Source organism: Aotus nancymaae, unplaced genomic scaffold (assembly GCF_030222135.1).
Source record: "Aotus nancymaae isolate 86718 unplaced genomic scaffold, 86718_ANA_hifiasm-v0.15.2.pri h1tg000057l, whole genome shotgun sequence".
NCBI lineage: Eukaryota > Metazoa > Chordata > Mammalia > Primates > Aotidae > Aotus > Aotus nancymaae.
The window spans coordinates 35,967,708-35,987,874 of NW_026988471.1; the positions used below are offsets into that span (position 1 = coordinate 35,967,708).

The 20,167-nt window shown below is 41.2% G+C and overlaps 1 protein-coding gene across 1 annotated transcript in view; it reads right to left on the reverse strand.

Annotated features, from left to right (window-relative positions):
- The window catches only part of EIF2AK2 (eukaryotic translation initiation factor 2 alpha kinase 2), a 57,165-nt gene that overhangs the window by 25,501 nt on the left and 11,497 nt on the right, over nucleotides 1-20,167 (reverse strand). The window contains exons 5-12 of the mRNA XM_064364000.1: nucleotides 19,834-19,982; nucleotides 17,274-17,403; nucleotides 16,440-16,519; nucleotides 16,194-16,287; nucleotides 15,215-15,249; nucleotides 13,679-13,741; nucleotides 5,930-6,052; nucleotides 1,538-1,696 (exon numbers count right to left, since the gene is read on the reverse strand). Of these exons, the coding sequence (XP_064220070.1) occupies nucleotides 1,538-1,696; nucleotides 5,930-6,052; nucleotides 13,679-13,741; nucleotides 15,215-15,249; nucleotides 16,194-16,287; nucleotides 16,440-16,519; nucleotides 17,274-17,403; nucleotides 19,834-19,982 (833 nt within the window). The remainder of the gene's footprint in view (nucleotides 1-1,537; nucleotides 1,697-5,929; nucleotides 6,053-13,678; nucleotides 13,742-15,214; nucleotides 15,250-16,193; nucleotides 16,288-16,439; nucleotides 16,520-17,273; nucleotides 17,404-19,833; nucleotides 19,983-20,167) is intronic.

Here is a 20,167-nt window from a genome sequence, read left to right on the forward strand (position 1 = left end):
GTCCAGAGCTTTATTTGTTTAGCTAATTTATAAAATATGAGCTGGGCCGGGCATGGTGGCTCATGCCTATAATCCTAGCACTTGGGAGGCAGAGACAGGCGGATTGCTTGAGCTCAGGAGTTTGAGACCAGCTTGGGCAGCATGGTGAAACCCCGTCTCTCCTAAAAATACAAAAATTAGCTGGGTGTGGTGGCGCAGCACCTGTAGTCACAGCTACTCAGGAGGATGAGGCATGAGAATCATTTGAACCCAGAAGGTGGAGGTTGCAGTGAGCTGAGATTGTGCCACTGTACTCCAGCATGAGTGACAGAGTGAGACTCTATCTCAAAAAAGAGAAGAAAAAAAATGAGCCACCCATTCTTTATTGCTGAAGATCTGCAATCATCTTTGCTAATAGAAAGAGGAACATGAATACAATAGAATTGCAGGAAACTAAATTTCATTATTATATAAAGTAATTTTGAAACCTTTTAATTAATCATCCAACTACTGAGCATGAAAGGTACCTAGAGATGAGAAAATGAGTTAGACACTATCCTTGCCATCATGGGGATAAGAGCCTAATAGGAGAGAGTAAGGGAAAAGCAAACCTGAAACAATAGGAAAGGTACTCTAGGAGAAGTGCCAGCAAACTACTACGAGATATAAATCAGATGATGGATTTACTTTTTTGCTAACCATGTTTTATTTTTTTCAGAATTAAGTTAGCCTCAATATTAATTTATATTCTTTGTATAAGTCAGCTTGAAAACAGGAAGAGGTAGCCAAGAATTTGCTGAAAGCTTAAGTCCTGTATGCTGATGGTCAGTAACTCCTGAAACTGATGATAAAGTTCTCAGTTACATGAGGTGGAGACGGAGGTGGGGGCAGGAGAAAATGAATGAACAGGACCCCATTGGCCTCAGGATTTTAGTGAGAGGACTATCCCCAAAATAGGTGTGTGACTTTCAAAGACAGATGCCAGCTCTTTAGGATCTCCAGTTGTTTGGCAGTGGCTTAACTGACATAAAACATGAGGGTGCCTCCATCTCAGCTTGTGGTCTTAAAATTATTTTCACTGCCCACCTCCCCAGCATAAGTGGTATAGTTACATTTCAAAGAAACCCTTGAACTGTGTCACACCAATCACAGCCTAAGAGAAGGACAGAAAAGTGTTGGTAGCTGAGGAGGGAGCCCCCAGATGCAGCATCTATATGCTAAAACTTTCTTCACAAGACTACATTTACAGCCTGTACTGAAGCCGGCATATACACAAGGCCCTCCATTACACAATGGTTTCAGGAAAGCTGAACCTGAGATTTTTGAAGACAACTGAGGATATAACAAAGGGTTGTGAGAGCGAGTTTGCAGCGAGGAGAGGAGCAAGGAAGAGATTTTCATTTTCTCCTTACCTGCGGAATGGAGAGATAACAGTGTCTCTCAGAGGGAATTGTGATTATTAATCTTGGTAATTAATGGCCTTATCCAGTGGCCTACACAGAGTAAATAACGGTTTCCTTCCATCTTCTTATGACTATGAGAATTTCTTTTTAGTTACCTTGAATTATTTTTGCTGTTCTCAGGATCATAATCATTGCTCTCAGGATCATAATTACTGTTCTCAGGATCATAATCAAATCCATCCCAACAGCCTTTGTAGTGAACAATATTTACATGATCAAGTTCTGCCAATGCTTTCACTTCACGCTCCACCTTGCTAGTTAAAAGGCACAAGGAACATGGAAGTGTCAATGTACATCCCTAATAACAACCACAAAACACCTCCTATAATCGGAGACAACTATCGACATTCCTTATTAAACCATTGCTGTTCTCACACAATTTTAGAATGGAAGCCAGGAGATTCAAAAGGAAAAAGTGAACATACCGAAAAAAAACCATAGGTGTTCTCACTCCCACTCTTTTATTTTATCTCAACATAAAATAAAAGGCAGCAACTTCCATAATGCCAAACATTAGACAATTTAAAAATCATTTGTAGCAGGCTTGAAATGCCAGTGATGGGGCCAAGTACATTGGCTCATGCCTGTAATCCCAGCACTTTGGGAGGCCAAGGCAGGTGGATCATGAGGTCAAGAGTTCAAGACCAGCCTGGCCAACATGGTGAAACCCCATCTCTACTAAGAATACAAAAACTATCCGGGCGTGCATGGTGGCGTGTGCCTGTAATCCCAGCTATTCGGAAGGCTGAGGCAGAATTGTTTGAACCTGGGAGGCAGAGGTTGCAGTGAGCCGAGATCACACCACTGCACTCCAGCCTAGGTGACAGAGCAAGATTCCATCTTGGAAAAAAAAAGAAAAGAAATGCCAGTGATGCAGTTTTAATTCATTTATTTTATTGAGACAGGGTCTTACTTTGTCACCCAAGTTGGAGTGCAGTGGCACGATCTTGGCTCATTGCAGCCTTAACCTCCCAGGCTCAAGCAGTCTTCCCACATCAGCCTCCTGAGTAGCTGGGACCACAGGAACACACCACCACATCTGTCTACTTTTTAAATATTTTCTGTAGAGATGGAGTTCTGGAATGTTGCCCATACTGGTCTCAAACTCCTGGGCTCCAGCGACCCACCTGCCTCGGCCTCCCAAAGTGCTGGAACTGTAAGCATGAGTCACTGGACGAGGCTGATGCAATTTTTCATAGCCAAATCATACATTATGTTTCGCTTAGACTTTGTTAAAATCTTTAGATTTCACAAGCAAACCACATTTGGCAGCAAGGCTAGGTAACCCAGGCAGTGTAAAGTACCTAATTCAGGATTTTCAATGTGTGGCAAAAATACACAAAAGGACAATTTATGCAGAGAAGGTGAGATGGTGGGAGGCATTATAGGGATGTACTGCCAAGATCTAAGACAATTCCATGCTAAATGCAGTAAATAATTTGCAGTAAATAATTTGGAGGTCTCAAAGATGAGGAAGGATAAACAAACATTTTATAATTTTATTTTTTAATGCAAAAAGTTCTAAACTATATGACATAAAAATTGCAAAAACAAAGAAAAAAATTACTGATATGTTGACAATCCTAAAACAATGTTATTATTTTAGCTTCCTTCCTACAATCTGTTATTATTTTTCTTTCCTTCCTTCCTTCCTTCCTCCCTTCCTCCTTCCCTCCCTCCCTCTCTTCCTTCTTTCCTTCCTTCCTTTTCTTCCTTTCCTTCTTTTTTTTTTGAGACAGGGTCTTGCTCTGTCACCTAGGCTGGAGTGCAGTGGCAATCTTGGCTCACTGCAACCTCTGCCCCTAGGGCTCAAGTGATCTCCCACCTTAGCCTCCTGAGTAGCTAGGACCACAGGCACACACCACCACACCCAGCTAGTTTTTCTAATTTTTGTAGAGACAGGGTTTTTGCCATGTTGCCCAGGTTGGTCTCACACTTCTGATCTCAAGTAATCTGACAGCCTCAGCCTCCCAAAGTGCTGGGATTACAGGCATGAGCCACCGTGTCCAGCCAGTCACTTTTAATGGCTGCAAAATAGCCACTGATCAGGGTACAGAACAAAATATGTTTACTCATTTCTTCACTGCTGGATATTTTGTTTGTTCTAATTTTTCACTGTTAATGAACGACACTGTGATTTATATCGTCTTGGATATAAATCCATAATTTAAATAATATATACTTTTTTGGAGATAGGGTCTCACTGTCACCCAGGCGGTAGTGCAGTGGTGTGATCATGGCTCACTGCAGCCTCCACCTACCAGGCTCAGGTGATCCTCCCACCTCAGCATCTCGGGTAGCTGAGACTACAAGCATGACTACCACACCCACCTAACTTTTCTATTTTTTCTAGAGATAGAGTTTCGCCATGTTGCCCCAGGCTGGTCTCAAACTCCCAAGCTCAAGCGATCCACCCACCTTGGCCTCCCTAAATAATATTCTTAAAACAGGTTCCCAAACAGGAAATCCTTGGGCCAAAGTGTATAAAAGATTTTATGGCTCCAGATTAATATTTCCAAAGATATTTTAAAATATGTTGTATCAACGTATAAACTACTAGAAATGACCAAGACACTGGACCACCATCAACATTATTACACTTTTTTTTTTTTTTGAGATGGAGTCTCTGTCACCCAGGCTGGAGTGCAGTTGCACAATCTCGGCTCACTGCAACCTCTACCTCCCAGGTTCAAGTGATTCTCCTGCCTCAGCCTCCCAAGCAGCTGGGATTACAGGCACCCGCCACCACATGAGGCTAATTTCTGTATTTTTGTAGAGATGGGGTGGTTGGCCAGGCTGGTCTCAAACTCCTGACCTCAAGTAATCTGCCTGCCTTGGCCTCCCAAAGTGCTGGGATTACAAGTGTGAGCCACTGCGCCCAGCCCTCATTTATTCATTTTGCTTTATTTTTGACACTGGGTCTCACTATGCGACCTAGGCTGGTCTCAAACATCTGGCCTCAAGCAAACCCCTGCCTCAGCCTCCCAAGTAGCTGGGATACTATTATCATTTGTTACAATTTCTATCTAATAGAAGAAATAACAGTACAGCAGTCCTTCATTCCTGTTAAATAAAACAATGAAGAGAGTAGGAATTATCCTATTTCAAATGCAAAGCATTATGCACGAGAGAAGTAGGTTTGTTAATCTGGGATGAAGAACACCCAGCACTCCATGCCTGCCTTTCCTTTGCACATCTCATTTTCCTTAGCCCAGATCCCTTTCCCATCTCCTTTGCTAGTCTTTGAGGGATCAGTCTGGCCAAGCTATACATAGTAGCAACTGCCAGAGTGCAACAAGCAAGATTGGTGAACTGGTGGCCATGTGATTTAAGACCGCCTTTCTATGGAGGTTTTCCTTCTTGTTCTGCTATCCAGCAGGAGTGAGAGGGTAGATAATACACAAAACAAATGTTGGAAGCAGTGGGTTACAGCGCAAACACATTGAATTGTCATTCCAGGGGATGAGTTCTAAATCCCCACCTTATTACATAGGAGAACATGTCCAAAGATAATCTTGATCTGTTCTTTATCATCCCATACACGCTTCCACTCCTTAAATTGAGAGGTAGAGCCTATTTGCCCTCCCCTTGAATCTAAGCTGGCTTCAGTGACTTGTTTAACCAATATAACTTGGTGGTCGTGACATTCTAGAACTCCTCAGACTAGGTCAAAAGAAGCCTTGCCCCTCACTCCTGGTCTCTTGGATGACTTGTTCTGGGGACGATCCTTCTTGACACCCAGTCACTAAGTTGTAAGAAGCCCAATCCCCATAAAGAGGCCATGTGGAGGTATTCTGGTTCACAGTCCCAGATGAACTTCCATCCCAGAGCCAGTGTCAACTGCTAGCCAGCTTGGATATCCAGCCTAGTCAAGGTTTCAGATGACTACTGACTGCAAATGCCTAGGAGACCCCAAGTGAGAATTGTCCAGATGAGCACAATCAACCCACAGAACCATTAGAGATAACAATAAACTGCTGTTTTTAAGCCACAGCATTTTGGAGCAGTACCTTATGCAACAACAGACAACCAGAGAACAAATACCACCTAGCTTTTACCTTAGACAAAAATCACTTCACATCTCTGGATCTTAGTCTCCTCATCTGTAAAATAAGGGGTAAGACTAGAACATCTCAAAGATCACCTTTTTTGTGAGTAATGACAGGTTCTATTTGGTGCCACGGTTTGAAAAATATGGAGCGTTTTATGAATTTCCATGCCACCTTAAACCAAATGACTCTATAACTTCAGTTCTGAAGGCAACATCAAAAGGATGACCAATGCTACATCCATTATTATTCAAGTAACCATAGTAAAGTGAGATCATCTTAGAGTAAGCCAAACTCCTCTTGGTAGAATGAAATATTTAATGAGGACCAGAAAAAAAAACAAATGATATCCTAATAAAGAAGAGAGAAGCATAAAAAGGCATAGTGCAGATTGAGCGTACCTATCCATTCAAAAAAATGTAAACATTTACTACTTACTTGCTATTATATTTAACACGTTTAATAACGTAAGTCTTTCTGTCAATTCTGTGTTTTGCTTTGAAAACCTGGCCAAATGCACCTGAGCCAATTAATTCTATTTCTTCAAAATCCATGGCAAACCTTAAAGAAAAAAAAAACAACACTGTTATTTTGACATTCGGTGCTCACCCCTTCCCCACTTCCCCGCTCCTTTCCCTTTAATGTCACTTGTGAAATAGACAGTATAACAAACATGATTCTCTCCTTCTGAATAAGAAAGATCCACTTGGCAGAAGCTCTTGATTCACAGAGGCTCACTCCTCCCAGGGCAAGTCCAACATAACAGATCACCCCTGGCAGTCACAGTCAACTGCTGGCTTTTGAACAGCCATGATAAGGCCAGGCGCAGTGGCTCACACCTATAATCCTAGCACTTTGGGAAGCCAAGACAGGTGGATCCCCTGAGGTTAAGAGTTCAAGACCAACCTGGCCAACATGGTTGGCTTCCAATATTTTATTTTATTTTATTTTATTTATTTATTTTTGAGACAAGAGTCTTGCCCCTGTCACCCAGGCTGGAGTTCAATGGTGCAGTCTCGGCTCACTGCAGCCTCTGCCTCCCAGTTTCAAGCAATTCTCCTGCCTCAGCCTCCCAAGCAGCTGGGACTACAGGCATGCACCATCATGCCCAGTTTACTTTTGTATTCTTAGTAGAGATAAGGTTTCACCATGTTGACTAGGCTGGTCTAGAACTCCTGACCTCAGGTGATCTACCTGCCGTGGCCTCCCAAAGTGCTGGGATTACAGGTGTAAGCCACTGCACCTGGCCTGGCTGCCAATATTTTAATCCCCATCCACTCTCCCTGTAATACTCCTATTCTCCCAATTAAAAAACCAGATGGCGGCCGGGCACGGTGGCTCACGCCTGTAATCCCAGCACTTTGGGAGGCCGAGGTGGGTGGATCACTAGGTCAAGAGATGGATACCATCCTGGTCAACATGGTGAAACCCCGTCTCTACTAAAAATACAAAAAATTAGCTGGGCATGGTGGCACATGCCTGTAATCCCAGCTACTCAGGAGGCTGAGGCAGAATTGCCTGAACCCAGGAGGCGGAGGGTGCAGTGAGCTGAGATCACGCCATTGCACTCCAGCCTGGGTAACAAGAGTGAAACTCCATCTCAAAAAAAAAAAATAAATAAATAAATATAAAAATAAAAACCAGATGGCTCCTATAGACTGGTTCAGAATTTGCGACAAATCAACTCTGCTATTATTCCTGTTTGTCCTGTTGTCTCAAACCCCTATACTCTCCTATCGCAAACTCCTCCCAACACTAGCTATTTCTCTGCCTTAGACCTCAAAGATGACTTTCAGGCCGGGCATGGTGGCTCACACCTGTAATCCAAGCACTTTGGAGGCCAAGACGGGTGAATTACCTGAGGTCGGGAGTTCAAGACCAGCCTGACCAACATGGTGAAACCTCGTCTTTAAATAAAATAAAATAAAATAAAAAGATGCCTTTCACACTATCCCTCTACATCCCTCCTCTCAAAACCTTTTTGCTTTCACTTGGACTGACGCTGATACAGGCTACTCCCAACAACTCGCCTGGACTGTCTTCCCCCGGGGTTTAGGGACAGGCCTCACTATTTCGGTCAGGCACTTCAACTGGATCTCTCCCAACTACCTCTACAACCCGGCGTTTTGCTTCAACATGTGGACGATTTACTCATTTGCAGCCCCTCTCTAGAACATTGTATTCAACACACCACCAGGCTTTTAAATTTTTTGGCTGAATATGGGTACTTGAGATCCAAAAGGATGGCCCAATTAACCTCTTCAAACGTTTCATACCTAGGATTAATCAACTCCAAATACTCGAGAAATTCCACTGACATGAAAGCAAGGCATTCAACAAATCCCAATTCCTAAGACAGAAAGGGACTTACTTTCTTTCTTCGGATTAGTGGGATATTTCCCATTACGGATGACAAATTTTGCCACTATCGCTAAACCTCTTTATGAACACACAAAAGGAAATCTTGACCAACCACTCACTCCCACCCCAGACCTTTATCAAGCTTTCTGTCACCTAAAACGTACCTTATTACAGGCCCCCAATTTAGCCCCTCCAAACCCACTAAGATCTTTACATCTATATTTACACAGTCCTCATAATGAGGCCCTTGGACCATTAGCCCAATCTATGGGAGATTCCCTCCAACCAGTGGCATATTTTTCAAAACAACTAGACCTCATTTACAAAAGCTGGCCCCTTTGCTTAAAAAATTTGGCCACAGCCTCTTTAATTATCCCTGAGGCACAGACTCACATTCTATGAACCTCTTCAGGTATTTTCTTCTCACAGTCTCTAAGATATGCTCAGCCATAAGGCATTTGCTTCCATGTCATTCCCTAGCATGCAAGTCCTACATCCAACCCTCCTTCAACCCTCTTTCGCTTCATAGATGCTCCCCCACAGTCCTGCTACTCTTTTATCTTCAACACTGATTTTGGACCACGACCAACACTCATGCTCTGATCTAATTGAAAGTTCTCTCACCATGTTTCACCACCTTAATTCCACTCACATAAAGGGAGCCCTAGATTAGTTTATAGCGCATCAAAAAACCCTTCCCTCCAAGCAGGATATGTCATCACTGAGGGATATCATGAGGATACTTACTCTTTTCCACCTAGAAGAATTATAAAGCCTGCCCCCTTGCCTTTAGGCACATCCTACCAACAAGCAGAATTAGTTGCCCTAATTAGAGCATCAATCCTAGCAAAAAACACACAAGTTAATATATACACTAATTCTAAATATGCCTATAATATCAACCATTCCACTGCCCAAATTTGGAGTAAGTGGGACTATCTCACAGCTAAGAGAACTCCTATCATTAATGGAAAACTAATCCATCATCTACTAAAGGCAGTTTTATTTCCAGAAAAAGTTGCAGCTTTCCATTGCAAAGGATACCAATCAGATAAAAGACATATTTCTTTAGGGAACCGTGAGCCTGACTATTGGGCAAAACACGCCTCCGACCAATCATCCAATTCTCCAATATCTATTTCCCCTCACACAACATATTATCCTGAACACCAAATACAACAACATGGTGAAACCCTGTCTCAACTAAAAATAAAAATAAAAAAATTAGCTGGGCATGGTGGTGTTTGCCTGTGATACCAGCTACTTGGGAGACTGAGACAGGAGAATCGCTTGAACCTGGGAGGCGGAGGTTGCAGTGAGTCAAGATCGTGACATTGCACTCCAGCCTGGGCAACAAAGTGAGACTCCATTTCGAAAAAAAAAAAAAACTAATCACAGCGGGGGCACAATTCAAACTCCCATATGGGTTCATACAAAATAAATCAGCCCTACCTGACCCTGAAAAGATGATTCTTTTATGGGACATCCACAACCTCTTCCATGCTAGCCATTCCCTTCTACAACATTTCTTAAGTTCCCACACACGCATAACCTGAGATATAATGGAACAGTTGAAAGCCATTTCCCATCAATGCTCTATTTGCCAGAAAGCTTCACCCCACTCCAACACTAGACCCCCTTCTTTTCCAACCCATCCCGCCAGGGGACATCTTCCAGGACAAGACTGGCAAATTGATTTTATCCATATCCCCCAAGTAAAAAAGGTTTGACTTCTTTTGGTTCTGGTTTATACCTTTTCAGGATGGGTCAAGGCTTTTCCCACAACCAACAAACGAGCTTCTACTATCACCTCCAAATTAATGACAGAAATCATCTCCAGGTTCGGGTGCCTCTCTCTTTTCAATCTGATAATGGTTCTGAATTCATTTCTTAAATTACTCAATTACTCAAACACTTCCACAAGCCCTATGAATCACCTGGAAGCTACACATCCCCTATCGACCTCAATCTTCAGGAAAGGTCGAAAAAATGAATAGCATGCTAAAAAACACGCTCACCAGGTACTCACTCCAGACACATAAAGACCGGGTTACACTTTTACCTTTGGCCCTTCTAAAAATTCGGGGACTCCCACATAAACCTTTAATGCTCAGCCCCTTTGAACTCCTGTGTGGGAGACCTCGCTCCTTTGGTTCCACCTCGGGGTCAAGGCCCACCTCTAACAACCCCTCTCCTTTCCCCTCTTCTGCATGCCATCTGCCATTTCATTTGGGAATATGCTGACAAATACCTGCCACAACCTGTCGCCGACCTCTCTAATCCCTTCCTACAACCAGGAGACTGGGTTCTGGTAAAAGATCCCAGCTGTCCCTCCAAATCCCCCCTCACACCAAAATGGAAGGGGCCTTACCAGATCCTCCTTCCTACACCCATGGCAGCAAAGATCCAGGGACTCCCCAGCTGGTTTCATTATACTTCCCTCAAGAAAACAGACTTCCCTTCACTGCACACTCAAACAACCAAATCTAAACCCCCTTCAGCCTTCTCTTGTGTCTCCACAGGACCCACTTCCCTTCATCTCACCCGAATGCCGGAGGAAAAGGAAGAGAAATTCACCTAAGCAGCTATGTCTGTTTGTCTCCCAGACTTTCAATTGCTTCCTAACTAACCTTGTTACAGACCTTCAGTGGTACCCTTACGAAACTCCCATCATCCATCCTGATCAGTTCCTACTATTCCATGAGATTTATGGCTTCAAAAAACTTTCCAGGACTTTACTTCTACCCAAATAACTTTTTTCTCCTTTTGCTTGTTTCTTTCAATATAAATTCCCTAATGACATCAACCTCACCAATACAACCATGCCTCACTGCTCTCAAACTAGAACGTTCTATAAACCTTACACAACCCCTCTTGCTGCAAGATCTCTTGCTTTGCTCCAGAATGCTGGATGTGTTTATCGCTGTCTTCCTCAGCTTACACAGCCCTTCCTATACTCTATCATGACCTTTTAACAGGAAACATATCCCCAATCTATAAACTCCAAAAAGGAGCTTCCTTTTATGAAAGAGCTGACACTCTGGTCGGCGATTATCCCACTTCCATGGCCAACCAGGCCAACAAATTATTTCAATTACAATTCCCTACAATGCCTTAAGCCCCAAGGCCCTCCTATTGAAGGGCCCATAACTAAACACACTCCCATTTTACAACAAGCTTCACTTTGCTTTTCAGCCTCTGAAGGAAATTTCCCTGTAAGGTCCTGAACACCTGACTAATGTAACCGCACTACCATTGTTAAACACCCATCTGACCATCAGACTAACCAAGTTGACTACCAAGTATCACGTGAAGTGAATGGACCATTTCTGCAACCTACTCCTTTTACAGCCTCTCCCTCAACCAATGCCTAATTTGTGCTGTCCCTAGTGCCATCTTTATCCATGGCTCAATAACAATGGTGCAACATCCAATCACGTTAAATGTGTAAAAAGTAACTCTGCCTATATCTCTACCATAGTGAGTGATTCCTTGGCCTCCTCCTTGTCCACCTGGAGTAACGAACCACAGGAAAGAAGAAACATCCCGTCTTTAATTCACTTGTTTTCTTTCCGTATCCTCATCTGTATTTACGACAAAGGCTTATTTTTTGCGTGTGGTACCAACAACATATCTTTGTCTCCCTGCCAACTGGACCAGAACCTATACCCTAGTTTATCTTTCTCCCTCCATGGGACTAGTTTCTCCTAGCCAACTATTGCCCATTCCATCCATCCAATATGTTAGGAAGAGGAGGGCCATCCACGTCATTCCTTTAATGGCTGCCTTGGCTATAACCTCCAGACTTGGATTGGGAGCAGGCAGATTGGCCACCTCCTTAACATACCGTAAAGCTCTTTCCACAGAGCTACAGAGTTCTTCAGAAGATATAGCCTGAAGCCTTACAAGAGTCCAAGAGAAACTAGACTCCTTGGCTGTAGTAGTCCTCCAAAATAGACGGGGACTAGATCTTATAACGTCTGAAAAAGAGGACCTCTGCCTCTCACTGGGTGAGGAATGTTGCTTCTATCTCAACCAATCTGACCTAGTAAGAGACGATGCGGAAAAACTTAAAGAAAGGGCTAAAAAGCTAAAGGGATAGCTGCAGGGTCCAGCCCCGCAGGGCCTCGTGGGTGTTCTTTTGTGTGTGGAGATGACAGATTGCAGGAAAGAAAGACACAAGGACACAGAGATAGGAGAAGAATTCAGGTGGACTTGGGGGACCACTGCTACCAAGGCATGGAGTCCAGCAATGGCCCCAAATGCCTGGACGCGCTGATATTTATTGTATACAAGGCAGGGGGACAGGGCCAGGAGAGTGACTCATTTGACATGATTGGTAGGGGTCAAGCAAATCACATACTTTCAATATGGGGGGCCACATGGGTACAGTACAGAGGGCCCCTCCCTCTCATGCAGCCGCTGCAAGGAGGGGAGGCACATACGTCAGTATTTTTCTATGCACTTATCAGAGAGATCAAAGGCTTTTAGAATTCCTCTATTCTTACTTCTCACAACTTCTAAGAATTTACAAGGGAGCATTGGGTGGGAAAGTGGAACATGAAATGGACAAGGATGGTGACCATTGGAGCACAGCACCACGGAGAGGTGTTTAAGCCCCTGGATATCTGTGGGCTGGCCTGACTAGTGTCAGACCTTCCTCAAGAGCCGGACAGAGCAGAGTGTTCTCTGAACTCCCCAGTGAAAGGGAAACTCCCCCTCATGGCCTGCCTCCCCAGGCACTGGCGTTACTGCAAGGCCTGCCTGCTAAGTAAGGGGTGCCTTACCAGGCACTGGCGCTCCTGTAAGGCATTTACTCTTGCCTCCTGCTCACTTCTCAAAATGTCCCTTCGGTTCCGAATTATATTTCACCCGATTATTTCTATACTATAAGGCTAAAAATGTTCCTACACTATAATACTAAAGCAAAGGTTAATAATAGAGAATAATAATGTAATAAAATTGATTTATATAATTAATTATGTGATTGTATCTAAGTCTATTTGGTGTCATTGCTATAACTAAGTAATCATTTATTATGCTGGGGCAGATTGTGCCTTCAGTCTCTTGCCATGGCACCTGGGCAACTTTCTTCCCACAATTAGCAAAATATCCAAATAGATTCTTGGTTTGGGAACAAAATCATCACATGGGTCATCCCATCCCTGGGCCCTCTCCTAATGATATGCCTAGGACTAATGTTCTTAACCTGCCTAATTAACCTGATTCAAAGATTTTTAAGCAACAGGATCATGGCCATTTCACAGAAAAGTATCCAAAAACATCTACAGAAGGCATTACTCCTATAGTCAGTCTGAGACCAAAGGACTCTCCACCTCCCCTGCTCTGCAGGAAGTAGCCAGAAAAAAACATGCTGCCCCTCATCATTTTATAACTACAGGATCTGGATTGACAGAACAGGAGCATTGCCATCTTGGACAAGCACCACCATTTTAAGTTCCCCTTGATTAAAAACTGCCTAAATCCAGCTCAAAAAACAGCCTAATGGCAAATGTCAGCAATCAGAAACATTTCAATTTTGAGAGAAACCCCCTCTGGCTAGAGACATGCCAACCCGAAATAACCTCCCCTCCAACCAGAGACATTCTACCCCCACTATAAAACTCTCCTCCACCCAGAAACATTCCGAATCTGCGATAAGCTCACTCCCTAACCCTTAAATACCCTTAGTTTGTAAGGGAGAATGCTCCTGACTGAAATCGGCCAGAAGCCCCTCTCAGGTTTATTCTCCAAAATAAACCTGTCTTTGTCTTTTGAGCCATTTTTCACAGTTCCTTCTTCTTTCTTCAGCTCTTAAAATCTTACCTGACGTCCATAGTATACTTTATTCCTTTCATGTCAGGAGGGTCAAATCTAGGTGCCAAACATCTAAAAATTAAGAGTGGAATATAAAACACAAATAAAATTGAAATCAAATATAACTTGTTTAGTGTTAATGTTAAACTTTTTCTTTTCTTTTTTTTTTTTTCTCTTCTGAGGCAAGGTCTTACTCCATCTCTCAGCCTAGAGTGCAGTCGTATGATCACAGCTCACTATAACTTTGAAATCCTGGGCTCAGAGGAGATCCTCCCACCTCAGCCTCCCAGGTAGCTGGGACTACAGGCATGTGCCACCATACTTAGCTCATTCTTTTTATTTTTTGTAGAGAAGGGGTCTTTCTATATTACCCAGTCTGGTCTTAAACTCCTGAACCAAAGCCATCCTCCCACCTTGGCCTCCCAAAGTGGTGAGGAATACAGATACAAGTCACTGTACCTAGCCAACTTTTTTTTTATTATAAAACTATATACTTACAGTTTTCCTCCAGTCTCTAATACTGTTTCATCCCTCTCCTGGCTCCTTTTTTCACCTTAGAGCATTCATTGTTGATGTGTCACTAGCCTCTCCTTTTCCTCCTCCAGACTCAAAACCTCAGGAAGCGAATCTCCTTACACTCTCATCCTAGCTGTTATTCCTCACTGATGATAAGCCACCTGCAATTGGAAATTTAAGTACCACCTAAAACTAAACATATCCAAAATGCTATCTTCTCTGTAAGCCCTCAACTCCTCAACTTCCTTAACACCATTAGTGCCATGGTTCTTGACTGCACCCTGTTCAAAGTGAAGCAATCTTCAAATCCTTTCTCCTTTACCTCTTCTTCATGCTTTGACTCAGCTACAGGAATCTATTTCCTCAGGTCATGTCCACTCTCCTCTCCACTCAAGCATCTACATCAAGAATCATCATCTTTCTTCAACACATTTATCTACTGCTCAGAATATACTAATGGCTCATAAGGGCTCCTACTGCCTTCTTACCCTCATTTTTGACTTTATTTACATATTTGCCTTTCTCTTCAGTTAATTGACATAGCATTTGACCTTTTTAATCCAAGTTTTTATGTTATTTTAAACTTATTTGTCTGCAAAATAATACACTTCTCTTGAAAACACTTCTACAGTGAAAGCCCAATTCCTTGCCAGCCTCATATAAAATGATGCCCTTAACCTAATTACTCTAGCAATATCCCCATAGGGCTTTATGTCTATGGTGTAGTATGCACATACATTCAAAGATTTCTTGACACATCTAAAATTATTTGTTTATAGATTTCAAGCTGTCTGCTTCTGAAATTCCACTCAAATAAGGGTATACAATATACAAGTATTACATATGTACATATATGTATACATATATACACATATGTAATACTTGTATATAATACAAGTATACAAGTATGTATAATACTTATATACAAGTATTATAGAATAATACAAGTATTATTCTACAAGTATTAAAAACAATAAGTCTGAAATAAAACTTCAGTTCAAAATATGTTCAATGCATAATGATACTCACATTTTTACCTTCCTTTGATTACTTCTGAGACCATTCTATAACAAAAGAAAATGGGAAATAGTTTCAGATGACTAAATCAATCATTTTCCTTTCTCTTGTTATCCTTTCTCCTGTATTTCTAGATGGCTCTCTGACCAATTTCTTAGTCCATCCATGTCTATATTCTCATTAAGCTCTGTACAAACACTTAGCATTGTAAGACTTAACTTTTTGCCAATCTAATGAGTTTAAAATAGTATCTACTTGTTTTGATTTACATTTTCCTGATTCCTAGTAAAGTATCTTTTAATATTTGTTGCCCATTGGGTATCTCTTCTCTGAACTATCTGTATATACTCTTTGTATATTTTTCTACTGAGTTGCCTGCCCTTTTCTTCCTGATTTGTAGTTCTTTATAACAGAATACTCTTGTAACACTAATCATCAAAAGCATGGATTTTACTCTAACTTCAGCATTGCCTCCTTATGTGCACAAAAAAATTATCTAATTTTTTTTTTTTTTTTTTGAGATGGAGTCTCACTATGTTGCCTAGGCTGGTCTTGAACTCCTGGGCTAAAGCAATACTCCCACTTGGGAGGAAGTGGCTGCAGACTACAGACATGTACCACTGCACCAGGCTAAAAAATTATCTGATTTCGAGTTTACTTTTAATGTTAAGTTTAATTCTAATTTTTAAAAACAGAAACAAAATTATATTAGTGAATCTTTAAATATTATCCCATTGGTGGGAGAAAAAAACAAGATCATAGGAATATATTAAAATATAAGGGTGAGTGAGGAAAGACAGAAGCAACATGTGAAAGAATGAGGAGTGGAACTTAATTTTAAAGAGTCAAAGTGCTGCTGAATATTATCATTTAGTAAGAGTGTATAAGATAAAAATATAAAAAATATGGTGGAATACTGGAAGTTATTTTTAAATGAGGAAACACACAGAAAAATAAGATTAAGTAGGAAGCTTCAAGACTAATACCATACCACAGACAATGAAGAACAATTGTTTAAACTATTGTTACAAGTTATCTCTGATGTATCTGCTGAGAAACTACTTTCAGGTGATGATTCAGAAGCCCTAGAAGAAAAGGATGTAACTATTAGTTTACTGTTTTTTATCACTCATTCTTTCTCTAAATTCTCCTTAAACATTAAATGTTTTTATAAAAATTTCTCTTTCAGACAGCAATATGAATATGTTAAATATCTTAATTGTTTGTCTACACTTACAATGTGCTGGTGGTCACTGAAGAGTTGTTTTGGATGTCACACACAGGAGTAAAAGCACCAGAGGATATGGAGTCAGCTTTCTGAAAGAAAGAGTGCCCATTAGTAGGCTTAAATGCAACTAATTATTTCTCTAAAGAGGCTCAGTTTCTGTGTACTATCACATTTATTTTGACACAGTTATCAAATTCACAACCATAAACAATTACAAGATTAATAACATTTTTTATGGATGTTTGGTCTGGATTTTATTTTATTTTTTATTTTACTTTTCTGGATCACAGGGCAGATAATTTTTTGTTTGTTTGTTTTTGAGACAGGATTTGGCTCTGTCATTCAGGTTGAAGTACAGTGGCACCATCTTGGCTCACTGCAACCTCCATCTCCCAGGCTCAGGCAATCCTCCCGTCTCAGCCTCCCGAGCATTGTAGTCTCAGCTGGAACTACAGGTGCATCCCACCACACCTGTCTAATTTTTTTTTTTTTTTTTTTTTGTAGAGACATGGTTTTGCCATGTTGCCCAGGCCAGGCTGGTCTCAAACTCCTGAGCTCAGGAGATCCACCAGCCTTGGCCTTCTAAAGTGCTAAGATTACATGTGTGAGCCACTGCGCCTGGCCTGGTCTGGATTTTAAAAACCACCCTGAGTTACCAACAGAACTTTTATCCCTCTGAGGCCTCATGGCCCCATGGCACATGGTTCACTGGTGTGACACAGAATGTAGGAATCATTGTGCTAAATCACTGGATGTCTTGGCATAATGTAAACACAGTCTAACCTCAAGTCAACTTCAGAGGGAATTTTAAAACACAAAAATTTAATCTAAAGCAGTACGTACCACTGAGGTTTCTTCTGATTTATGTATCTGAAGATATGCAAGTTTAGCAGCCATTTGTTTTGCTTCCTGTTTAGTAGAACCTGTACCAATACCATATTCTTTCTGTCCCACTTTGCATTTATAATGAAATCTAGGAGAAATCATGGAAGGTATTTATACAAACATGAAAAATATAGAAATCCAACTTACGATTAAAAAACCATAGTAACAGAGATCTTAAGATAACACTAATTTATTAGATAGATTTATATTTCATATCTTGCATAATTTAAACCTTCAGTAACATGCCTGACCAATTTCTCTGAATAACCAGGATCAGCTGATATCTGAGCTTGCATTTTCCAGGCAATTTCTAATTTTTTGGTTTTTTTTGCTTAAAGATTTGGCACAAAGGCACTAAGTAGTGATTTTTTTCTTTAATTCCCCAAAGGTCAAAAGGTATGGAGGTAGAAATAAAAGAGATCCAGTAGAGGATCTTTTTTTCAGAGATGCTCAAATGGGAAAGAAAAAGCCAGTAGAGAAAGTGAGGCTTCCACAGGAGAAGCTATGAGGTCACAGTGCTGTGGCTTTGTAGCGGAAGAGCAAAGCATGGATTCTGCTCTAACTTCAACACTGTCTGCCATCTGCTTGTGTGCACAAAAATTGAGAAAATCCCCACAGTGGGCCAGGCTCGGTGGCTCATGCCTGTAATCCCAGCACTTTGGGAGGCCAAGGTGGGTGAATCATGAGGTCAGGAGTTCAAGACTAGCCTGGCCAATATCATGAAACCCCATCTCTACTAAAAATACAAAAAATTGGCTGGGGTGGCGTGTGCCTGTATTCCCAGCTACTCAGGAGGCTGAGGCAGGAGAATCGCTTGAACCTGGGAGGTGGAAGTTGCAGTGAGCCAAGATTGCACCACTGCACTCCAGCCTGGGTGACAGAGCAAGACTTCATCTCAAAAAAAAAAAAAAAAAAGAAAAGAAAAGAAAATCCCCACAGTGCGGATGCCAGATACTATAGCCCACACACTGCTCCTATTAGATGCAGCGACATTTGTGGCTAGGCAAGGACACTTGGACAATTATATAAGAACTATTTTTCAGGGATAAAACAATAGACATGGCAATTTACATCATGCAGTTACTATATATTACTGCAAAATCATTCCAGTATTTGAACTCTTTTTCCTTTGTGTTTCCACTGGAGGCCATCAAGAGAAACACATCCAAACAGGGTGAGTCTTCCCTGCTAGACCCTGAATTAAATAGCTGGGTTGAGTGACTGGATCGTTTCTATAGCTTCTCTATTTTTCAGGTACCATACAAAATATATTTCTTCTCTCTTTTAGGTATCTAATGTTAGAGAACATAATTCGAAGGAACCAGAAAAGTGAGCTACAGAAAATAAAATAGTCTCTTAATTATTGAGATTGACCCACAGATTCACTTTAGACTATTTTATTCCAATGAAAACTATCACATTTTTCTCCTTCTGGTTTTGGCCCAAAAGCCATGACAATAAGTAGCTGAGTCAATACATAGAATAGTATCCTAAAATGATGATTTGAACTATTTGCCATGGATTTTTTTTCTTCTTTCTCATTAACTGGTTGGTTGTAGTTGAAAAACAATCACCTCATACTCATTTGATTTCTGTTTTTTCAGTTCCAATTCATTCTTTATCCTCACTTCCACACATCTTAGCTCACTGGTGATGTTCTCAGTAACTTTGAAACTCTAGTTCATCTGTCTCAACAGATCCCTCAAATCCTACTCTCCTCACAGCCTAGGGCTAAAACTTATTCCTTCTGATACAAGGTCTTCATTCATTTAATCAAATTTGAAGGACAAATACCTGGACAAAGAGCTCCCTGATCTGACAAGGGTGAAGAGTCATTCTATACATGTGGCAGAGAGCTTTTCAGACAGTTACCACCATCATGACCTCAATGATGAAAAGATGTCTGCATTCCTTATTTATTTATTTATTTTGAGATGGAGTCTTATTCTGTTGCCAAGATAGAGTGCAGTGGCGTGATCTTGGCTCACTGCAACCTCCATCTCCTGGGTTCAAGTGATTCTCCTGCCTCAGCCTCATAAGTAGCTGGGACTACAGGCATGTGCCATCATGCTCAGCTAATTTTTATAGTTTCAGTAGAGACGGGATTTCACCATGTTGGCCAGGATGGTCTCAATCTCTTGACCTTATGATCCACTCGCCTCAGCCTCCCAAAGTGCTGGGATTACAGGCATGAGCCACCTCGCCTGGCCAGATCTCTGCATTCTTCGAGCAGTGGCACCCTGTACTCTCTTGGGCGTTCCACAGACTAAACCATCCAGCTACATCTCTGAAATAAAGGATTACCCTAATTCGATCAATTATGGTAAATGGATCCCATGGTTTCAGCAATTAAGCATTTTAACTACAAATAATAAATCCAATTGCTTATCAATCATACAAAACCTTCCACACAGAATGTTTAAAAGGACACATATTTCTGGAAAATTAGACATGAAAATAAACCTACTTTATTGCTTAGATACAATGAAACAGAAAGAAAAGCCAAACTATGTCTCACCCTGCTGGCCCATTCACCCCTGATGCACATTGTTCATAATTTACAGTTAGTCTGTTCTTCTGGGCAAATCTATTGATAAGGCCTATGTAATTCCCAATGGATGATCTTTCTGCAGAATCGGTTGGTGTCAATGATAAAGGACTAACTGCCTAAAAAAAAAAAAAAATCTTGTTTAATATAAATGACAACAAAGATTTAACGTTCTACATTTTATTCTTCTAATAAAATTACTAAATGAGCAATTTGAAAGACAACTGTATGTTATATATTTTCCTATTATATTACCTTGAGTAAAAGTGTGACTATCTCCCTCTACCAGAAAAAAAAATCTACA